The 19,695-nt window shown below is 40.0% G+C and overlaps 2 protein-coding genes across 2 annotated transcripts in view; one reads left to right on the forward strand and one right to left on the reverse strand.

The window, feature by feature from the left end:
• LOC139120144 (regulator of G-protein signaling 12-like) overlaps positions 1-19,695 on the reverse strand; it is a 435,920-nt gene that overhangs the window by 97,255 nt on the left and 318,970 nt on the right. The window lies entirely within an intron of this gene.
• LOC139120719 (protein-glucosylgalactosylhydroxylysine glucosidase-like) lies at positions 1,999-15,834 on the forward strand. The gene is made up of 8 exons (XM_070685255.1): positions 1,999-2,491; positions 3,213-3,349; positions 4,909-5,016; positions 9,972-10,185; positions 10,928-11,754; positions 13,202-13,414; positions 14,226-14,458; positions 15,520-15,834. The coding sequence occupies exons 1-8, from the start codon at positions 2,286-2,288 to the stop codon at positions 15,832-15,834; spliced, it is 2,253 nt and encodes a 750-aa protein (XP_070541356.1). The 5' UTR covers positions 1,999-2,285.

Raw genomic sequence — 19,695 nt, forward strand, 5'->3', positions numbered from 1 at the left:
TCCAATTTTGGAGCTGACCCGGACTGGTAACGTGCCCAGCCAGATTTGTCTCATCATGACACCTTTTGACGTATTGAGGTCAAAATGGAGGCTATAATCCCCTTCATTAAAACGCGACCAATGATTTCGCTAGCATGTACTTTTGCAAAGGTAAACCATTTTTTATCTTTATTCATATTGTCTATGCCATAAATCTCAGTGTCTCGCTAAGGGATGCCTCATTTTATCTTTAGAGGTCAGACAGGAGCTTTAAACAGTCTATTCTTTTCGCGCTCCGACACATGCTGATATGTGACAGAATTTTCGCCACTGTACTCTAGATCTGAGCTTGAGCACTTTCAACTAGAATTCTAAACCTTTTTTTTTTACTAGTAATATTAAAAATTTTGAGAACATCAACAATGTTTAAAAATTTTTATCCATTTTTCGCTCTTCATTTTTTACAGTTTTGATCATCCCTTCAAAGATCTTATGGCCCATCCCGAAGCTGACGTCACGTGTTTAAACTCTCGCCACCCCACTACTACAGTTACTCGTAGAATGGCCGAGGGTGTACGTGTTCTTGAACCATAATGCCGGGACAAAATTAGCTCAGCAGGGTGCAAAGTTGAATGTTATGCAACACAGTCCGCCATTTTTGCAGTTGTTATCTCACTCAGTGGCTCGACGACCTACATCCACCATCTTTTGTATGTTAATTTCTTCATAGTACTTTTACCCATGAGTCAAGGATTGTATATTATAGCGTCAAGCTACACAGAGACTTCACACTGGTAAAATGCATTACGGATAAACCAAACTAACAAGACGTTTATGGTTTTCGAAAGTCATGAGAATCCTAGAACGCTGAATTATGTGACACACTATATCCTCAAAGAAATAAAAACACTGAAAACAGCAACAAAAACTTCCTCCTCCCCTCCCCTCCCCTCCCCATCCCCCTCCTGCTCCTAGTCATCGACATCGTCACCACCACCTCCACCACCGCCACCACCACCACCATCATCATCATCATCATCATCATCATCATCATCATCATCATCATCATCATCATCATCATCATCATCATCATCATCATTATCTTCATCGTCATCACAGATTTACATTCTACGTACGTCAAGCAACACCAGCAAATGAAATGAAGTCCAGACGAGCAGGTAAACGTGGAAATCGACGGAGAAACTTTATTTCAAGTGGTCGATTGAAAATTACTAATTGGATGAACGAGCAAGGTATTTAATTTGCGACCATTACCGAAATGATGGTAATCCAGTTACTTTCATCATCAGTGTAAATTTACGCAATGAATAAGCATTCTATTCTACCATTTTATGTAAATATGCTCTGCATTTCCGTTCAAGGCCAAAAGGGCAGGCCACACTAGTACTTTGTTGTCACTCGACCGAAAAAAGTACCACAAATTCATAAATCATAACGCTATATCTGTCAGTCTTATGACAAATTATTCTTGGTTGGCAACTGTACAAATAGTAGGTTCTGCAAAGGAAACCTAATTTAGAAGGACTCAGGTTCCAAGGCAATATAAGCAGTTGACCTGACTCGGACCTCGTTGCGTTGATTGGCGACGCTTTATTCATGGCTAGCAAAGGATGTAGCAAGCTTTCAATCTCCTCGTTTACTTCCAATGCTCGAAATAACCGTTTACCATAAGTCGAGCCAAGTGAATTCCAATTCCAACTACGGTTGGGTCCGTATCCAAACCTATTACCTATGACCTATTACCAATTTCTCTGCAACTTCATGACTGATTTACGCGGTCCAGCCCTCCCTCTTGAACGTTGCGATGTTGAAATGTCAGTCTCACGGATCAATAATCTCACCAAAATTGAAAGTACATTGAGGAGACTCGCAATAATTAAAATTGCAAATATGCTATCTTGCTCTACCAAGATATAAAATCCTTATAGCCTTACCATACGAAGTACTACGGCAGAGGCGATGCATTCCGTTGCAGACTATCAGATAAACCTGGACAGTGAAAAACCACAACAACGAGGCAATTCTAAACTTGCCAGCGTGGAGAAGTCGGGAGAATGACGCAGCTTTAAAAATATTAAATAAATCATCTAAAATATCCGTGATCAATTTTCAAATGCCCGGATGAAGAATGGCGGGATTTTGAGACAGAGGCTTGGAATGTTTTATATTAGTATAGGGTTCGTGACATCGTAAATGTAATAAATTAATCGACAACCTGAGGTGATTTCACAAAGCGCGCTCTCTGTCAAACTCCCTGTTAGCGCTGCCATCCGGATTCTGGAAAGATGTCGAAGAGTTGTTTTCTCGCCTTACTATTGGTGTTTTCCTCAGCCGGCGTGCTTCGCGGCCACTACGAGGAAGAGTTGGATCGGTTGATGTTAAAGTACCGAAATAAGCCGATCGACGAATCCGTCAGAAGGAGACTCCGTCGATCGACAGACCAACAAGTAGAGGACGTAAGTGACTCGCCGACGGTTTACGAATCTAGGGAGTAAGTTATCTTTATTTGTGTTCTAGACTATCACTCCATCAGGGCGGAAACCAACTTACAGGTCGAGGTATCCATTACAACCTGGGTACATTAGAAGCAATAAATGAAAAGGCTAAACACACGGGTATGGCATAGCGGTTATCCGCGTTTGTGCCGATATTGAATTTGATGTCAGGCCTCCAGTCATAGCATGGGTCTCAAACTAACCACTTGTGGATACTTAGCTGCAAACGCGTCCTTTGATATAAACTGCCCCATAGCTAGAATTACTGTAATATTTCAGAATGCAGGCGATTTTCGAAGATTTTTTTTCCACCCAGGCATTATTATTTTGCTCACAGCACGTGAATGCGCAGAGGAACCAGGTACTATAGACCATAGACAGTAGTCCCCCCTCAACTGTCTATGGATAGACCCAGTAAGATACGAGAGAACGCTGTCCTTTGTTGACGCACGGACGCTAGAAAGCTGGGATCTATGATTGACGCCAAGTGTATGCGGGTACCACCAGCTGACATTCACGGCACAATAAATTCTTCGGTTTTGTTGATAAAAACCGTGGTTTTGGTATTGACAGCGTGGGAATTTGCTGGATTATAATCTCCAAAAGTCTTTCGTGTTTTCTGTTACATTCATTTGTCATTGACTGGATTTCAGAAAGAAAAAAAACCAGCCAATCTCCATCACAACACGAAGCAATTTCTTTTATTTCATTTTGTAGATTACCAATGAAGGAGGATGAGGATGGATCAAAAACAATCGATTTGAGCTACATGGCCTCTGTAGGCAACGGACATCTTTCTACCACCATCTATGGCGATAGAATATATGTTAACGGATTGTACAATGGCAGACTGGGTGAGTGGCACGCGCATGCGTTCATGGTCATTTTATGAATATTGCATGCGCTCATTTGAAAATTCAACACTGTTTACTGCCAAGGTTATGCTCCAAAAAGTAGTCACACCAGGGAATGAACAAGTATGAAAAATAACGATCGATGTCACAAACGATTTTAACAAAAAGTTGAAATGCAGTTTACGTCATGAATTACTGCACCGTGAAAAAATGTGGCTTCGTCAAGATAAGGAGGACAATAAGATATATTGACGGTACACTGTGATAAATTTGTCTAGAAGATTTATTTCATAAACGTGCATTTTGTCAGAAGTATTAATCATAAAAAAATAACAGACTGAGTAAATATGTCAGAAAAATCGTGTAGAGTCCTCGTGATACATCATCTGACGTCGTGACATCTCGGTCACAGGGATTCGTAAAAGGCCAGAAAATAATCCCTTATTTTGATATCAAATGATTAATAAATCATGATTTCAAAAAGCTATAGTGTGCACCCTTTAGACCCTTATATCTGGCTAATGCTATATCGCACGAGGCCCAATAAGCCTATAGGCGACTCAGTTGAAAACGCCCCAAACCATAACGTCAACGTACACAACTGACTGGGCCCGGCGCTGCATATTAGCAAGCATTAAGTTGGAAAACAGACACACTATTGCTTTTGAAATAATGATTTATTTAATCATTTAATACATTAATAAGGTATTATTTTGGCCATTTGCGAATCCCTGTGGTTCAATCTTTCAGTGAATATCCCTTCAAAACCTAGACTTGCTCAAGTCCGTGGACATAAATTTATCAAAACATATCATAAATTGAAGGACTAAACATCAGTAGACAGCCGTGCTAATGGTACGTAGGCTATTCCGTAGATAGTGGGGTGGACGCCAGGCGACTGGGGCCAGTCTACTTCAAACCTGAATCACTCCGAAAGATCTAAGGCTTACTTGTACAACACTTGGCCTAATTCTCCTTATTTGCCTATCTGCTTTAGAGCGCAAATTAAGTACAATTTACAGAAATACTCAATTTGGATAATATTTTATTGTTACTCAGCTTACTATCCAGTCTTAGTATTAAGTGTTACCGAAATATCAAAGAAGTGATATTTATTACTTTTTCAATGGCGTCATCTTGCTCGAAGGTATACTACTGGCAAGGAATATGGTTCAATCGGTCATTGTTTCAAATGACATCCTGTCACGAGCAAGTAAATTTTACGACTTGCAAATCAACAACATATTCTGGTGCCAATGATGTGTCTTGTCAATTACTTTGCAGAGCGATGATGAAATCCGAGATTGGCTCGTCCTTTGCGAGTGCAGTGAAAAACGGTTTCTGCTTGTTTCGGAAGTGTCAGAGGGCTGAATACATCCTTGTCTCGAAAGCCTTCGCCTCGGCGATGTCGCTATTGATGTTTTCTTTTCAAATGCAACAAAACAACAACGACAACAATAACAAAAACAAAACCATACAAACATAAAGAAGAATGTCCACTCCGATAGTTGAATTGAAAGCTTGTAACACACTGTTCCAATTTTTGAACCAAATTGCAGGCGAGAGTCATCGAGCTAGGATCCCGTCCAGAAACGCCATCAGAGTGTCCTTTCCTGAGCAGGTAGAACAACGAGTAGAACGGAGATACTTCCTGGACGTGGAGAAGGGTAAGTACTGCGCAGAATTAAAAGATCATAGTTTGTCAGAAAGGTGAATTTGGACTGCCATAGCACAGGTTCGAAGTGAGATAGTTTCATTGCAAATGCGTAGGCACTACCTGAGAGCCGCAATAGGCGAATTTCATGCATTATTTCATGATTTTATTTTCAAATCACAGTTGGTTTCTGTTAATGTGCTGACGGAAGGACTTGGATAGAGTATCACTGCTCGATGATTTGAACCATACCTATACGTGTTTTAACGAGTTAAGGTAGAACGCACCTCGGGGACAGACATTTGGACTCTCAAACTTTTACAATTCTCTTCTGATATACCACATGTGGGGTTCATTTTAAAGCTCTTGGTGCAAGAAAACTTTTCACCGGCTTAGTTTTTCGAAATTCAAAAATTTTATTTTTCTCCATAGAGTTAACACAGGGATGGCGGCCATTTTGAATTTCTAATATCGGTAAATCTTGGGTAATTTGTTTCTCTAGTACCAAAATTTGCACGGTGACCCCCTATTTTTATTCTTGATTTTGAAAGAGAATGATTGAAAGATTCCTTAAGGAAAGTTAGAGCAAAAGTTTAAGTCTTTCACTTTTGAGGTGCATATTACCTTAAATAATAAACGGGTGCCGCACTCATAAAATGGCGCCCCACAGAAAAGTACAAAAAAGCAGTATTTCCTGTACATAATATGTTGTAGCCTAATCATAAAAGGAACAAGTATGATGCCATTTGCTTGTATGCACAGCACACAGTGGTTACATTTTGTTTTAGTAATCTTAATTTTTCTTTGTCACATGATTAGTTTTTGAAAATGGCGGAAATTTGAAAGGAGGTTAAAACGTTTGAATTTACATGCCACTTTCGACACTTATGTCAGTGTTATATACTTATTCAGTCTGTAACGAGTCTTATTCAAAGATAACTCTTAGAAAATAGGGGATATTTTGAGATCAGTTTATTACACATTTGCAGCTATTGGGGCTTTAAAGGCCGCATCGCTTGGTAGTCAAAAAACTATTAGACTCGCATCTTTCCCCAATGCTAAATCTATCTCTCTCGGCATTCTGGGTCTACTTTGAGCTAATAATATTATAGAGTGTTAAAATATGACTTATCCAACCATCTGGCTGTTGTCATAATTAGGATCGTTTTGTTCTACAAGCAAACACTTTTCATGTCACACATTTTTTACATTCGGCCGAACACAAAAAAATGCGCTGTTTCAATAACCCGACCTACCCTCTTTTTTACCTGCCGACCCTAAACTTTTTAGAACTACGTAAACACGGAAGTAAAAAAAGAAAGAAAACCCTTAAAATCACGCGTTTGTTAATTGGCATTTGATTTTTGCTTTAAGGAGGGTGTCTTTTATGTGTTTTTTCCTTAATATGTATGATACATTTTTCTGGAAATGTTGTGGCCAGTATTTGACCGCCCTGAACTACGGCGCGCCAAATGTTTCAAAAATATTTATCGATTCAGTGCAAAAATAAACTGTCAATTCGGTCTCAATAGGAAGGAAATAAGTAAGAAAAGTATAATTAAAAAACAAAGACAGAAATGTCATTTAATACTTCATTTTAACTTGAGAAAAAATCTTTTTAGCGTAATTAGGAAATAAACAATTTTCAACGATTTGAAAAAGTCAAACATCCATACTTATTGACATACATACACGTATAATAGTTCGCGTGAAAGGTGCAATGAGTGCTGATTTTACAAAAAAAAAAAGATGTTTTACAGTGGTACGTCCACAAAATTCACAAGAAAATCAATAAAAATCACTACTACCACTCAGCAAAAATAGTACAAAAAATAAAAATGTGAACCACATACAGAAAATCATTATAAGAGAATCAGACAAAAAAGTCATGCATACATAAATTATTTATGTACTTAAGAAAATTAAAAAGCGCTACGTCTCATAATAACGTATTATAGATAATCAAAATATAATATGAATCACCAGCCGCTTTGACAGTAAAGAGAGAAAATCGGAGAAAAAATTCGGCAGTGATGGTTCTAGACAAAAGTGGATCTCATCTACAAAAAAATAAAATAAAATAAAATAAAAACGAAAAAAATAAAAAACGCCATGAACAGAGATACAAAAAAACGCGTGGGCCTGTGGAAAGAAAAAACAAATGAGGACTTGCCACAGCAAAAAAAAAAAAAAAAAAAAAAAAAAAAGAAAAAAAGAAAAAAAAAAAAAAAAAAACGAGCACTCGCCACAGGAAAAAAAAACAACAAGCCCGAAATTACAATTATTTTATTCAAAAAACTCATGGTTCACGTTTCCTTCGATCGATGAATCCCCAACAGCGGGGAATCCGATCACGACATACTCCAATGTTTGACGAAATATTAATTGAGCATTTCAGTGATAACGTGACATCTTGAAACCTAGCTCTGTTTGGCTGGGCCCTGCTCTACTTGAAACCATACTTGATGAAATGAAGTGGGCAATATCACCTAAAGAACGTCCAAGTTAACAGTGAATAGTTCCAGAGAGTCAAGTTAACTGAGCCAATTTCAGGCAGTCCACAGGTCAGATCACGAGCGAGACGTACAACCCATGACCCTTCATAGCAACACTGCGAACATATCGATGCCTTAGGCGCGGTATGGCATGGGAGCCCACTGCAGGCCTTCCACCGAGCCGCACTGTCATCGCCGTTTGGCCTACATTTCTACACAGTTTTATACGTGTGGTTCGATACATCGGGTTCAAATACCATGATAATAAACCACCTCGTTGTTTGGTAATTCCTCGTCTATCCTCAAAGATCACCCAAATCATGATAAATTGAATAGTTTTGAAGAAATCTGCCGCGTGTTGAGAGAACGTCCATCGTTTTCCGTGTTCGACAAGACGAGCAACGCAACTGTACAAGCCTTACGAACCTACGAGTATGGCGAGAGTGTCCGGCCTTCGCAACGCCAGACACTCTCACTATACTCGCAGGGCTTGACCAGCACATACACGACATGTCGATCCCCATTGGGTGGCAGGGCTGTGAGTTACCGGCGTTATACGGCCTGGCCGTATAACGCCGGTAACTCACAGCCTAGCCCTGCCACCCAGAGCTACAGTATACAGAGAAATAGCGGCTGCTTGATCAGTGTTTGTCAAGTCGGGCGCGTTCGCGTTCTACATGTACTAGTGAAAACGTTGCCTCGAATTTAAACGGAGTGTTTCAGCCTTAGTATTTTTGCCTTTGCCACACTCCGTTTAGAGGCTAAACCCACGGGATACGTGTGTGGTTCGATATATAGCGGCCGCTGCTAGCTCTGCATGGCAGGGCTGTGTGTTAACGGCGTTATAGTTACGGGAGGCCGTGTCACGCCGGTAACACAAAGCCCTGCCATGCAGAACTAGGCCGCTGCGCGCTGCGTGGTATGCAATTTTACTATGCATACCTACACGGCGGCCGCTGTGTATCGAACCACACGTAACCGTGGGCTAGCGGCTAGCCATCGTTTTGTTGGGGTTTGGGCACAGACTGTCTATGGTTTGGGAGAGGCGGCCCTACACTTTACAGCGAGGGGATCACTTGTTGCCGGCGTGTAGGCCTACTGTACTAGCGACGGGAACGCCGGCCGCTGGCTTACCATCTCGAGTGTACATTGGAGCGAGGGGACCGCTGGCAGCCGACGAACCACCACGAGTGTTTTGTCCACTTTTAACCAAAACTGGTAACTGTTTAATATAGAATGGGACGTGTCGGTAACTTGGAGGTCCATGAGATGATATTGAAGACTAGAAGATGAGAGTTATCGCTGAAATACCCCAAATATCTTGTCCAACATCCGAGTGTGATAATCCAAAACCCTCTGGCATTAAACTGTAACAATCATGACGTTGACAATTATTCAATTTTCATTTTGGGCTTTTTCTGCGGGGTGTCCCACTCTGTTTTCTTTTCTCGAACGGGCCTCTTTTTTTTCTACTGAATTTTTTTTTTTTTTTTTTTTTTTTTTTTTTTGTAACCTCTTTTTTTTTTTTTTGTAACCTCGCTTTGGTTTTTTTTCCAAGCTGACCTCGTTTTGGTTTCTTTACAGCCTCAACGCCGGCGCGATCTCGGTCGACTTGTCAATTGTGATTCTCTTTCTTTTTTTAGTCAGACCTGATGGTGGTTCGTTTTGTTTTTTGGTAGTAGTGTGAGTACTATTTGTGGTTTTGTTTTTAATCATTTCAATATTTTTTGTGTGTGTGCTTGATTTTTTTTTCTTTTTTTTCCCTGTAATCAGCATTCATTGCACCGTTATTTCAAATACACGCCGTGTATGTGTACGTCAATAAGTATGGGAGTGTGGTATTTCCAAATTTTTGAAAAGTTATCTTCTCATTACGGTTTAAAGAATATTCTACAATTAAGCATTACATAATATTCTGCCCTTTTTTGCAGTAATACTTTTCTCGTTTATTTTCTTCCGTAATTCCATCGAATTTTTATTTCAATCAAGAAAGACGGTTGCACGTCATCTTTATCTGCACAGACACATTCAAATAAATGACACGTATTTTCAAATGAATCTATTTTTATGAAAAGGTACATTAATAAAATGCAATGATATGGACGAAAGAACTTTTTTCTTTACTATTCATACACGTTTAAGACTTTTTTAGAAAGAAAATTTGACAGTTTATTTTTACTCTATGACGATAAATATTTTTGAAACATTTGGCGCGCCGTACTGAACCCTGAAAAATGCATATTTAAAAATAAAAACTATTTTGGAAAAAAAAATCCTGCCGACCTACCTACCCTATTTTTCAAAACTATGTTATCGGAACTACACAATATATTTTTTGGCCTTATATAATGATGATATTTAATCCACTAGGACTTAAACGACTGCCTTGTTCACGAAACTTCGTCTGATAAACAAACTGCCAGTAGGCCTACACGATCAAAGACACTATCAGCATTTTTTCCAAAATTTTCAGGAGTATGGCACGAAGAGGCAAAGCACGACCATTTCACCGTAACGGTTCGTATTTTCGCTCACCGCTTCTACACGCGACTGCTGGTGACTCAGATCGAAATCGTCACAAATGGAGAAGGAACCGGTGACGTCAGGATGACACTGACCAATAACGAAGGTCCCGAATCAGATGATATCAACTTCCAAGAGCCCATAGAGTACACAACAAACGAAGTGTGAGTGAATTGAGCCATACTTATTGTCCACAAAATGCTGACCTATTTCAGGTGTAGAGCAAGAAATCGTATTTCATAAACAAAAATTGTCAATAGAACTCCATGCAATTGATCGGTATAGCTATAGAACTCAGGTAAAAACGACAGATGGAATCACATAATGGGTTACATTGTGATGATTTTGTGTCACGATAGAAATACTTTTGCGAATTCTTTCAGAAAACTTAGCCTTCAAGAATACTTTTTCCTCATATTTTAGTTTCTCAGAAAATAAACCATGGCATACATCTGCAGGGAACTTACTTTTACTTCAAATTACCAAAATTACCTCAAACTGGAAGAGGCTGGATACGTTTCTGGTCAAAACATTTACTTGTTTCTCTCTAATCTTATTACGAAATTTATCATTACTACTAACATGAGATTTGAGTATTTTTCAGTCCATTATTGTCTATCACATTAATCAGTAAAAAACCGTTTTGAAACTCTCGATGTAATTAATGGTTTTTGTTTTTTTTTTGTTTATCGGACATGTTATTTCTTTTTCAAAAAATAACTGACTTTTGTCTAAGGGACCCTTAGTCGCAGATTCATAGACCCTCCAAAAATATGGTAGATTCTAACAGTGCAACTGTTGGAAATCGATCTTGATTTCGTAAAGCTGTTGCTGCTTCTGACCTGCAGGGTATGAACCTGTGAACCATTGACCTCCAGAGCTGTACTGCACATTTTCTTCTTGCAGAAACTACAAGAAAGTCGTTGGCGAGACGAAAGTATCTGAAACAATATTCAGCGAGAAGTCCTCTGTGTTTGTCTACTACACAGAGATCTACCCCATTGAGTTTAGTACGAGAACCAGCGATACCGAAATTCACAACTTCATCACGTCGATAGATCAAAATGACACTGTAGCTCAGTCAGATTTCGACGACGGCGTTGCCAGCGCTGCAACGGATGGCGGCCAGGAATTGTTGAATTCTCACATCGAGAAATGGCAAGAGACTTGGGAGAGTGGTAGAATCGAAGTGGACAACGCACAGCTCAGCAAATTCATCTACGGATGCTTCTACTATATTCTTAGTTCGCTGCCTGTCTTGGATGACACAAACAACCCAAAGAACCAGTTTTACGGACTCAGCCCAGGCGGGCTCGCAAACGGCGCGTTATTCCGCGACTACCAGGGCCATAGCTTCTGGGACACAGAAACATGGATGTTTCCCACCATGCTGATGTTCTACCCTACACTCGGCAAGGACATTCTATCGTACAGATGGCACGTAAGGGAGGAGGCCAGACGACGAGCCGGTTGTCACTGGCATCTCGGTACTCGCTATCCCTGGGAGGGAGCTTACACCGGCGCCGAAGTGACACCGGACTGCTGTATTCCAACGCGGGAAAACCAACAGCACATAAGCAGTGACATCGCATTCGCCGCAAGGCAGTACATCTCAGCAACTCGCGATATCGAATGGCTGAACGACTGGGGGTGCAATTTTACCAGAGAAATTGCCAACTTCTGGCAAAGCCGTGTCACATATAACGAGACGAGGGAACGCTGGGAAATTCTTGGTGAGTATAATCTACCACGACGTGAGAAGTGACTTGGCTTTTTTTATCATTTATCATGTGCGTTTACTAATAAAAACTACATGGGACATGTTTGACATTTTAGCAGAGAAAAATAAGGGGTGTGATAATTTGAATATATTATCGAACACTGTAGCTTTTGAAGATTTTTTTCACTACTTTCAATTTTCATGTCAACTACAATTTCTCCTATCACTCCCCAAAGCATAAAATTCGACTCAAGTCTCCAATTCGTGTTAAAGGGGCAGTTTTAAACCCCTGGTTCTCGCATAAGTACTTGCTAACATTGAGTATTTACATGGCGTTAGCCCTTTGATTTTCATGAAAATTTTTATCAAGGCGATCAATTTGCATGTAAGTAAAGCTGATAAAATAATCTGCCCCTTTAACGATTAGCGATGGATGGGATTAATACACTGGATCATTCTGCTTGCTGCTTACTCGGCGAAATAAAGAAATAAAAACTGTTTTGTAATTTATAGTATACTGTATTGGTTTGAAATAGTTAAGCTTATACAGAGCTGTAGCGCGAAAACAAGACCAGGCTAAAATGTTATAACGTGGATTGTTTCTCTCATACAAATAAACCTATAACTTTTCATAATTCTGCGCATGCTTGGTGCCTCGGCCTTAATGATATATAATTTATTGCGAATAATGTCCATCTCAACGGGTAAAAACTGTAACTTAAGTACGAATAGTTTCCGTTGAATTCTTATCATCGTTATATACGGTACGATACCCACCACGTGACGCTATGCGTCTCGCAGTACACAGAGATTAGAAATGTTGAACAAATTCGGAATATTATTGAGACTCGCGCCAAATTAATGTTTCATTTAACCAAGATGTCGCTGTTTGGCGACTATATTTTTATGGCAATTGTTTTTCGGTTTTCAAGTCCGCAGGTACCAATTCTCGAAAGTCTGTAAAATAAATAGAAAGCGCATTGGAGACACACAGAGGGACTCTCAAACTTTTACAATTCTGGTATACCACTTGTGGGGGTTCATTTTAAAGCTCTCAGTGTAAAAAACCTTTTCACCGGCTTAGTTTTTTCGAAATTCGAAATGTTTATTTTTCTACATAGAGTTAACACAGGGATGGCGGTCATTTTGAATTTTAAATATCGGTAAATCTTGAGTTATTTGTTTCCCTGGTGCCAAAATTTGCACCTTGACCCCCGAACTTTATTCTTGATTTTGAGAGAAAATGGTCGAAAGATTCCTTAAGGAAAGTTTGGGCAAAAGTTAAAGTCTTTCACTTTCGAGGCGCATAATAGTGAATTTAAATCAAACCAATTTGAAATCAGATCGCAACCAACATTTGCCTAGCTGATCAGTTGCGACACACAATACGTTGTCATTTTTTTTATAATCTTCGATCGGTTCCACAAAGAGAAAAAAAACCCGAATTTGTTTTACCGCAGGTGTTATGCCGCCTGATGAGTATCACGAGGAGGTCGACAACTCCGTTTACACTAACATCGGTGCCAGTTTAGCCATTTTTCTGGCAGAATATGCAGCCTGTCTGTGTGGAGGCGAACCTTTACCTGAAGACTGGATGGAGAAAGCTCGCAAGATGACCTACATCTTCGACAGTGAGAGAAACTTCCATCCCGAATACGAGGGTTATCCTATCGGTGAGTTGAAATTTGATGTCAAAACGTTTGAAGAAGGCGATGGGGAAAAATGGCTAAATCAATGGATTTGAAAAAGAGCTCCACGTTATGAGAGAATCAGTCCGTCTATAGCACTTTTCTGTGTTTTCACATTCTGGGTCATTTGTCAAATTTACAGTTGCCGGTATAGTAGCATACTTCAGATTTTAAATAGGATGTACAGCAGAGAATTTTTGTTCCTCGGATGTGCGAATCCCAATAAAAATAGAACACTTGTAAATAAACGTGGAACAAATTGTAACAATCAATTATTCCAACTTCTTTAAGCAACTCGATATCGATTACTGGTTTTGCATGCAATCAAAATGATGTCATGACAGAACATATAAGTTTTTCTAGCAACTTATGCGGCAGTGAGTAAAGAGAACCACTCAACTTATACATGTATCTAAAATGAATTAATATCAACAGATTGTAGAAAGTACGACCTGTAAAGTTATTGCTACCCGGAGTTCTCGTTACGTTTCTGACAAAAGTGGCGTTCTGGAGAACTTTGCAATCGTTTAGTTCGATAGCTAGATTGAAAGATCTGTCGCTCGAGGACGCTCCCAACGCTCCCCTCGCAATAGGGGAGCTTATAGAGAGCGCCCTCGAGCGACGGATCTTCCAGTCTATTATAGACGGCAAAAGTACAGCTGCGTTGCAATGCTATGATGCTCCATATATAATTATAATTATAATATACAATGCTCCATCATAACTCTCTCTCTCTCTCTCTCTCTCTCTCTCTCTCTCTCTCTCTCTCTGACACAAAAATTCGACACACTTCCAGGGGAGCTGATAAAGCAAGCAGACGTCGTACTGTTGGGTTTTCCCATGATGTGGCCGATGGAGAAGGAAGTCCGACGAAACGACCTAGAAATTTACGAACCGGTCACCGACATTTACGGACCGGCCATGACGTGGGGAATGTTCTCTATAGGTCATCTCGAACTTGAAGACTTTGGCAGAGCGGCTGAGCTCTTTAACAGAAGTTACAGTCTGTACGTGCGACAACCCTATAAGGTATAATGATCCACAAGACTGTGAATGATCCTTGGGGTCAACGAGCATCACCTGTACTCCAGTTTTCAACTACATGCCTTTGATCTTCACATGTCTTACAGTTTTAAATCAAAGTCCTAGCAACAGGTGTCAACGTAGGCGATTTTATTTGAGAACTAATCCCACGGGCAGCAGAAGCATGTGATATATTTTATTCTAACTCATATCCAAGGGTCTACAATTCTACAAACTATCATAGACAAGCATTCGAAGCTACACCACAAAGTTCATAGTAACAAAGGGTGTCTTGTCAGTAACCTTATCGGGCATATTTTATAATTGCATATGATAGATCCATTATTAGGGCAATGCCATACACCATAGTATGAAAGCCCGTAAGGGACATGTTTGAAAGTAAAAAATAAAAAAATTATCTTGTGCTCACGAGATAGTTTCTCGTGAGCACAAGATCTTTTCTTGTGATCACAAGATCTTTTCTTGTGCGCACTAGATCTTTTCTTGTGATCACAAGATCTTTTCTTGTACGCACGAGATCTTTTCTTGTGATCACAAGATCTTTTCTTGTACGCACGAGATCTTTTCTTGTGATTACGAGATAGTTTCTCGTGAGCACAGGTTAATTTTTTTTGCCTTCAAACATGTCCCCTATGGGCTTTCATACCATAGCCATACAATGTGCATAACAGTGCATTACTCTTGCTGCTCAACAGAGAATATTTAAAGCTGCAATTTTACACATTCAGCAACAATAAATATACAACCCACGTGGTTTGATGACTGTATGTCTATACATATCGCAAACGTACGTGGCGGGCCAGCGCTCCTGGAATAAAATAGTCCTCGATACAAAATTACTGAACCACTTATTTGTATCGGAGTACTATCTTCTTCTTGGGAAAGACAGGTAAACGAGAGACGCTTAAAAGAGCGGCGACGGATAACGATGGCATTCTTTACATCACCATACATATAAATGTTATTTTCAATCATATTCTTTACATTTTTATCAATACTGATTTACAAACCTCGCATTATTTTGCATTAAATTGCTATTTTGACAGGTATGGACCGAGGCACAAGTGCTGATTGGCGCCATCAATTTCATCACCGGAATGGGAGGATTCCTACAGGCTGTATTCTTTGGTTATGGCGGTTTCCGATTACACGTGGAGCATCTCGACTTCAATCCCAACCTGATCCCAGATACCAATGAAGTGAAGTTCATCGGAATCAAATACCTAGGGTCTACCCTCGATTTCATCTATGACGAAGAAACGGTTAAGATCAACGCCACCACACTTGGCCATCTGCCATTGAAAGTAACCCTTAGTGACGAAACCACGACACATGACCTTGTCGAAGGTAGGCCCGGCTAAAAAATATATTTGACTACCCTTCCAACTAAATTCTAGGGTTCCGTAAAGATGTCATTACGCGAAATTTTGAATCACGTTCCTTCGAAGCATGTAAGCATGCATCTGTGTCACGCCCCTTCCTTGACAGCTTATCACGTGATCTATATACACAGCACTTAGCCGGCAAGTCCCGGAACTTATGCGACATTGCTTACAAACAAGAAATATCATAAACTGCCAATAAAGCAATTTTTCACATATGTTACAAGATTTAACCATAACACAGACAAATAGGTATGGGGTTCACATCTAGGCCCAGGGTCGGCCAGAACTAATCCGGCAGAATGTGAGAAGATAAGCTAATCTTTTGTCCGCGTTCACATTACGTTCAACGCTGTCCTAGCCTAGATCATTTGGTAGCGTCTAGCCGACCGTTGACCTTATACAGGTCAAAATACATTCATCAGATACATTCCAGTTCCTACATAGAAAATCATGTCATCCAAAATCAACCTTCAAGGGCCTAATCAAAGGCGAAACATTAAGGTACATGAGGACATGTAACAATGAAGAAGACTTCAACAACAAAGTCAAAACATTTAATGAAAAGCTATTACTGCGAGAATATCCACAACAAGAAATATCAAACATCAATGCGGAAACAAATTACGCTACACGAAGAACACATTTAAATCACAAACAAACGCACAACAACAACACAAATAAATTGATATTTGCTACCAAATATAGTCCACACATAAAAACAAAAGACATCAAACAAGCACTCCTGAAGAACTGGGAAGAAATAGAAAAAGACCAAACACTAAATAATTTATTCACGATGAAACCGATCATCCCTTACAAAAGAAATCCAAAAATTGGCGACACACTCATAAATGCACAAGTACACAATCTTAGAGAACGACCGAACACAATGAAACACAACAAACTGACCCAAACATAAGTATTCTAGCCTCCTTGCTAGACGAACAAAACACTGACAATAATTAAGGAAACCGCTGCGAATATCCCTATATCGCAAATTAATTAGCAACAGTATTGCTAGTGCACCAGATCATCTTGCAGTTTGTTTATCGAAAACACTGCGGGTGCGTATGCGGTGTCCCCTAGACAAAACACTATTGCAGAAGCCGTTCATATAGCGTGAACGATGGTACATTAAAGGATTAACTTTTACAAGTAAAGTTACATTGCTTTTGCCAGTTTTTGTTGAATTGCTGTGGTAAATTCCATTGCCTAGGGAACATGTTGAAGCAACCAAATTCGACAGACTTTCCCTGAAGAAAAAGTGCAGGAGAGAAAACATAGGTACTGTCATGACTTTGACTTCGTTTCCTTGTACAGGCGTTGTCATCATAAATGCCGTCATTACCACTGTCTCACAAAAACTGTAATTTGCGTCCGGCATTGAGGTGAAATCCGTATTTTTAACTTTTATTTTCATAAAGTGATCAGTTTACGTCGAGGTTTACAATGTGCGTAGTTTTTCTATATGATGTACAACATGAACCTTTTCACGTTTAACACCCATCGAGCGATATGTCATCTTACCTCAAGCATGTACTTCGACAATTTTCTATCAAACGGACGGCTTCCTTGAGTGAAATTCAAAGTCTCTAAATTTATAATCTCGTTTCGAAGAAACCGATTTGCCGACCGACCGCTTTAAAGTAGATGCGTATTCTTAGAGTGACAGTGAGAATAGACAGTTGTGTAAGTAACCCGTATTTTATCGGCCGTGCACCGATGTAGTTTCTAAAAAGTTACCACTTGTAAAACTTCCAGGCTTCGAGGTTCTGTTATCCGACATGTCGTAGCGAAATTCTGTGAGAACTACAAGTAATACAGACAAAAGTTTGGGTTTCTGACGGTTCCATGTATGAGCTGATTATCAAGTTGAAATTATTGTGTGGATAGTCGTTGCTGCTGGTCCGCGGCGTGGCGGGAATTTGTCACGTACAAACATTCTTCAACTGTCAGCCATATAAACCTCTCCAGTTTTCATCGACGGCTTTCGTGGTTTCGAAGAAGACCTTTTTTTCTCGGATATATTTCTGACAACCTCGGCTTAGAGGCAAAGTCGATGTCGTCTCGTAGTACACCCTGTGCGAGTCTCGGCCTTGACATGACACAAGCAGACATACGTCACTGTTCAGTCACATTTATTTGGATGCGTCATACGGATAATATCATTATTCAGGGAGGGGGGGTTATCGGACTAAAGTGGGCACATAGTAGAGTTTTCTCAAGAAATATAAAACGGAAAAGGACAGTCATATCATAAATTTCAAAGAATGCTGAAATGCCATAGTTTTTAATCGTTAATCGATGGCAAAGTTCGTATTTTGACCTCAACGTATCAATCGAGAAAGTAAACTTGGCATGACTCAAAGTTTGAAAATGTGTGTCTTGTCTCCCGCGGCCTGGCATGGCCCGGAGGCACTGACGTTTCGTACTTCGAATTCTGAGAGCTATCAAATCGTCACGATCAGCGGACACGAAATTACTATTTTCAAATTGTCATCACTGAAAAAATACAGAGAAATGAGAAAACACGGTGAGAAAAAAGGCATTTCATCGATGCTGTTGATAACCTTCCTTTCGCTTCTGATCTACCCAGTGCAAAACTGGTACCTTTTCAAACCACTCATGACTCAGAACCCAACTCATTCCAACTGGCCCGATACAACCGGCCCGAATTCAATTTGTTGGGAAGGCAACGATAGCTTTTCCTGCAAACGTAGACAGACCTGCAGTGTGCACTGAAAGGAATAGTTGGCGACATCTTTTCGAAACTCTGAAAATATAGCTAAAGAAGGAGCCATATCTCAGTCAGTACGGCCAAACCTTAGCGTTCACACCGACTATGGGGACAGAGCATTTCAAACGAAACAGAAATGTCAAGGAAAGGCGATGACTTATTTTCTAAAATTGAAGAAAATGCTTAAAATTTGACTGTGTTATAGTCATCAAGCGAAATATTTTTGTTCCAATAAAATCAGTCTCGATTCTACCCTCTACTAGACTAAATCGACAACGGAGGGTGCATAGGTACGCGGTAGAACGTGTAAATCTCAAACAACGGGCGAATTGGTTTCGGGCGAGTTGATTCTTGGCTGTTCAAGTTGGAGAAAGTGCGAGTTAATTGTCATTCGTACAAAACGGTCAAGAAAACTTCAGGAAAATAGGAAATCAATGACATTTACCGCAGACGTGGTGATACACATACATGTAGGCAAAAGCAATTTAACTTCATAGAAAGTCAATGCTTTACTTCAGTAATTTACGGTCATGCAAAATGAACGGCCTCTACTTTATGAGACACCCAACGGTGTTTGGATAAATAGACTGAAAGATGATCTGCCAAACTTCATGCACATAGCGATAGTGCTGCCAGCTAATCTCTTTGCGATGTAGGTATATTCCCAGCGGTTTCCCTAAGTATATTGGGGCTTGGGTGTACCAACAATTATCGCGAACCACGAACCACGAACAGTGAAACATAAATCTAAGGAGAGCAATCTCCAAAGAAAAGCGACTGAGGAAGAAACCACACACTGGTTTCGAAACGTAGCGTCAAAGGCCGGGGTCAAAGGATCACCCTGTCATTCGACAGCCAGATTACGGCTACGTCTCGCCATGGCTTATATCTACACCAATAGCCAAACACACAAAATCAAACACAAACACAGAGAACGAAAAAAGTTAGTGCAGCCGCTTTCCCTTTATTACAAACGCTGTGAGATGATATTGTAGGCGATTCGATCCCTTGACGTGCCGTCCATCAGATTTTTCACCATATCTTCATTCCAAATGCCTAAAAGACACTTGATTTCTTCCTAGCCCAGTTGATCTCCTCGA

The sequence above is a fragment of the Ptychodera flava genome, chromosome 20 (genome assembly GCF_041260155.1).
Source record: "Ptychodera flava strain L36383 chromosome 20, AS_Pfla_20210202, whole genome shotgun sequence".
NCBI classification, from domain to species: domain Eukaryota; kingdom Metazoa; phylum Hemichordata; class Enteropneusta; family Ptychoderidae; genus Ptychodera; species Ptychodera flava.

Bases quoted from the DNA above. Each gene is read 5' to 3' on its own strand.
- LOC139120719 (XM_070685255.1), top strand. From the start codon at position 2,286: ATGTCGAAGAGTTGTTTTCTCGCCTTACTATTGGTGTTTTCCTCAGCC. The intron at 5,017-9,971 runs GTAAGTACTGCG...CAAAATTTTCAG, and splicing joins CTTCCTGGACGTGGAGAAGG to GAGTATGGCACGAAGAGGCA. The intron at 10,186-10,927 runs GTGAGTGAATTG...TTCTTCTTGCAG, and splicing joins GAGTACACAACAAACGAAGT to AAACTACAAGAAAGTCGTTG.